General features: G+C 58.0%; 2 protein-coding genes across 2 annotated transcripts; one reads left to right on the top strand and one right to left on the bottom strand.

The window, feature by feature from the left end:
- Positions 1–25: 25 nt before the first annotated feature.
- SPRG_15925 (hypothetical protein) lies at positions 26–785 on the top strand. The gene is made up of 5 exons (XM_012355109.1): positions 26–217; positions 262–387; positions 434–499; positions 546–623; positions 668–785. The coding sequence occupies exons 1-5, from the start codon at positions 155–157 to the stop codon at positions 728–730; spliced, it is 396 nt and encodes a 131-aa protein (XP_012210499.1). The 5' UTR covers positions 26–154; the 3' UTR covers positions 731–785.
- A 40-nt stretch (positions 786–825) lies between these two features.
- SPRG_15924 (hypothetical protein) lies at positions 826–1,352 on the bottom strand (the record flags this gene model as incomplete). The annotated part of the gene is made up of 2 exons (XM_012355108.1): positions 826–991; positions 1,042–1,352. The coding sequence occupies 2 exons, from the start codon at positions 1,350–1,352 to the stop codon at positions 826–828; spliced, it is 477 nt and encodes a 158-aa protein (XP_012210498.1).
- Between the last annotated feature and the right edge of the window lie 1,258 nt (positions 1,353–2,610).

Below are 2,610 nucleotides of genomic sequence, written 5' to 3'. Positions count from 1 at the left end.
GGGCGCCTTGAGCAGCACCTCGAAGGCGCTCGAGCGGCAGCTTCAGGAGAAGCACGCGTTCAACAACAGCCTCAAGTACGAGAGCGAGTGCCTCAGCCAGCGCATCGAAGCCCTCGAGGATGACCAGCGCGTCGCGAAAACAAAATACGACGAAATGAACAAGCTCTTTGGCGAAAAGGCCCACGCGCAGCACGACGAAAGCAAGGGCAAAGTCGAGGTTTTTGAGCTCGTTTTGAGTTTGCGATTCATTTTGGTCCGTAGGCGCTGACCTCAACGATGGAGCAGCTAGAGATTGACATGCAAGAGAACGAGCGGCTCACGCAACTGCATGCGTCCTTGGTTGAGCAACAGGAAGAGCTCCAAAAAACCCTCGATGAAATGCTACAGGTTGTTTCTCAACAATAGTTGGAGGGACTACACTCTATTGAGCTAGAAACAAAAGACCGATCTGCACCAATTGAAACTCAACGAGTACCAGCGCAAGTCGACCATGGAGGAGGTATCTTTCCCCTATTCACTCCCAAAACACTCACGGATGGCCCCAGAACTTTCGCAACTTGCTCGCGGCGCTCGAGACGCAAAATCTCAAAACCGGATTCGGTCTGCTCCTGGAGGCGCGCCAGGTAACGCTGTATATTTCCCTCCTTTTGACACACGTACTGCTCAGACACTATTGACACCGCTCGCCACCGATGTCGCGCCGGCGGCATCGCGCGATGGCCCAGCTTGACCTAGAGTTCACTTAATTCGAGTGCAGAAGCATGAAAAATCAGATTCGATCAAGATGTAGTGGACTTCGACAGCTTTCTCCATGGCGAGGAGGTGCTACGAAAGCCGACGAAGGGCTGCGAGGTGGAGACGCGCCTGCAGAATCGGCGCCCACGACGGCAACGGGTTGCGATATTCGTCCTTCGCGTCGTCAATGTCGCCCGGCATCATGCGCTTCGCGACGAACTTGGCGCCGACGTCCACAAATCCTGCGCCTAGAGTTCTGCAATTGTCTGCATTGCTTCTGGACACGGCGCAGACGCTGGTAACGACACGCTCCAGAGCGACGTCCGAAGCCACTCGCGCAGTCCCTTGCACCTCTCGCACAGGCACGTCGCGTCGACAAGGCCGTGGATCGGCTCGTCATTTGCTGCTTTGGCCACGGTGGCTACCACCTCTGGGCGGTCGATGTCGACGAGCTGGTCCCGCACGGTCTCGGATAGCTTTGGCCATCGCCAGTCGACCAGAGGCGGCACCAGCACGGCGGCTGGCGACACAGAAACGAGGTTGCCTTCGCGGGCCGCCGTCTCGACCGCCGCGCGACGATATCGCACGAGTCGCGGCGTCCGATGCGGCGCGCGCATTGCGAAAAGCCGAGCGCATCGGTGATAAGTGCCCCGCACACCGCGAGGCGGGTCGATGTCTCGTGCGGCCTGGTGCTGTGAAAGGAGTGCGGGAGGAGGGACTCGATGTCGGCGTGCGTGGACACGTAGACACAGTCGACCACGCGGCGTAGAATAGTCGCAAAGACGTTCTGCATGCGCGGTGCCACGCTGCGGGTTCCGGAAGAGACGCAGAGGAGCGTGGTTGACGCCTGAAAAGGTCCAATGTATCTGCGCAGATGCTCCAAGTGCCCGAGCGGCGACACTCCGCCGTCTCTCAATGCGATCATCGACTGCTTTCGACCAGCTGGGCTGAGAGCCTTGTAGATGAACCCTCGAGGATCATATCTGGGGTCTCGGCGCCGTCCGGAGCTAGCACCGAGAAAACGGACGGGTAGGCAAAGCAGCCGGTCTCGACGAGCACAGAGTCGTAGCATCCGGACTCATCGAGAGCGTGGACAAAGTCCTTGTCGGCCTTGGAGAGCACCGCGTGGCCACAACCCATCTTTGTCTTGGTACGTGAGCGAGATGTTGCCTCCGACGCAGTGCGACGGCAAGAGCACCACAAGCCGAGCGAACGTGCGGTCGTCGACATCGGTTGGTTGCAAAAAACTCGTGTCGGTGCTGCCAGCGGCTTGGATGACGAGGTGCGTGAGCTTAAAGCCAGTCTTCTCCCACGTGGTCGCATGGGGCTGCTCGCATATTTGGACCAGAAAAGACGGCGCCCAGACACGATCCGCGCAGCCCGGTTTGATGCAAGCGCGTCACCGGGTACGACGGTCGTGGCCACGTGAGGAACTCGTCGAGGCCGTCGACCGACAGCTCCGGGTCGGCGAAGGTCGCGTCGTGGTGCGCGAAACCATGTGCGATGGATGCTATTAGGTCGTAGAGCACCGGGCCGTAGGGCTCCTCCAAGAAGGCTCGTGTTGCGTATCATCGCAAAGACCTTGGAATGCATCCGTCGTTACATATGGCATGTGCCATTTTTTAAATCCTTTACGATGCCGCAAAACGTACAATTCGGCATATCTGTGCACTAGAGTTTCTAGTGCTGTAGGCCGCGTACGATGGTGCAACTTGGTGCTCCATGGTACCCAAAGCATGCTTTACCACTGTACCACGTATGAGCCATTTTGATTTTTCGACCAAGTTTGGCCATCAAACCTCTCGCGATCGGGCAACACCGCGGCAAGTTGCGTGTCCTTAGCTTCAATATCCGGATATCCGGCGTGGGTCACGA

Source organism: Saprolegnia parasitica (genome assembly GCF_000151545.1).
Source record: "Saprolegnia parasitica CBS 223.65 unplaced genomic scaffold supercont2.206, whole genome shotgun sequence".
Classification (NCBI taxonomy): domain Eukaryota; phylum Oomycota; class Saprolegniomycetes; order Saprolegniales; family Saprolegniaceae; genus Saprolegnia; species Saprolegnia parasitica.
This window is presented reverse-complemented; position numbering and strand designations above follow the sequence as displayed.

What these genes read in the sequence shown, in the direction of transcription:
- SPRG_15925 (XM_012355109.1), top strand. Translation starts at nt 155, where the DNA reads ATGAACAAGCTCTTTGGCGAAAAGGCCCACGCGCAGCACGACGAAAGC. An exon ending in AAAGCAAGGGCAAAGTCGAG is followed by an intron (nt 218 to 261) that starts GTTTTTGAGCTC and finishes TTTGGTCCGTAG; the next exon opens with GCGCTGACCTCAACGATGGA. An exon ending in TGCTCCTGGAGGCGCGCCAG is followed by an intron (nt 624 to 667) that starts GTAACGCTGTAT and finishes CGTACTGCTCAG; the next exon opens with ACACTATTGACACCGCTCGC.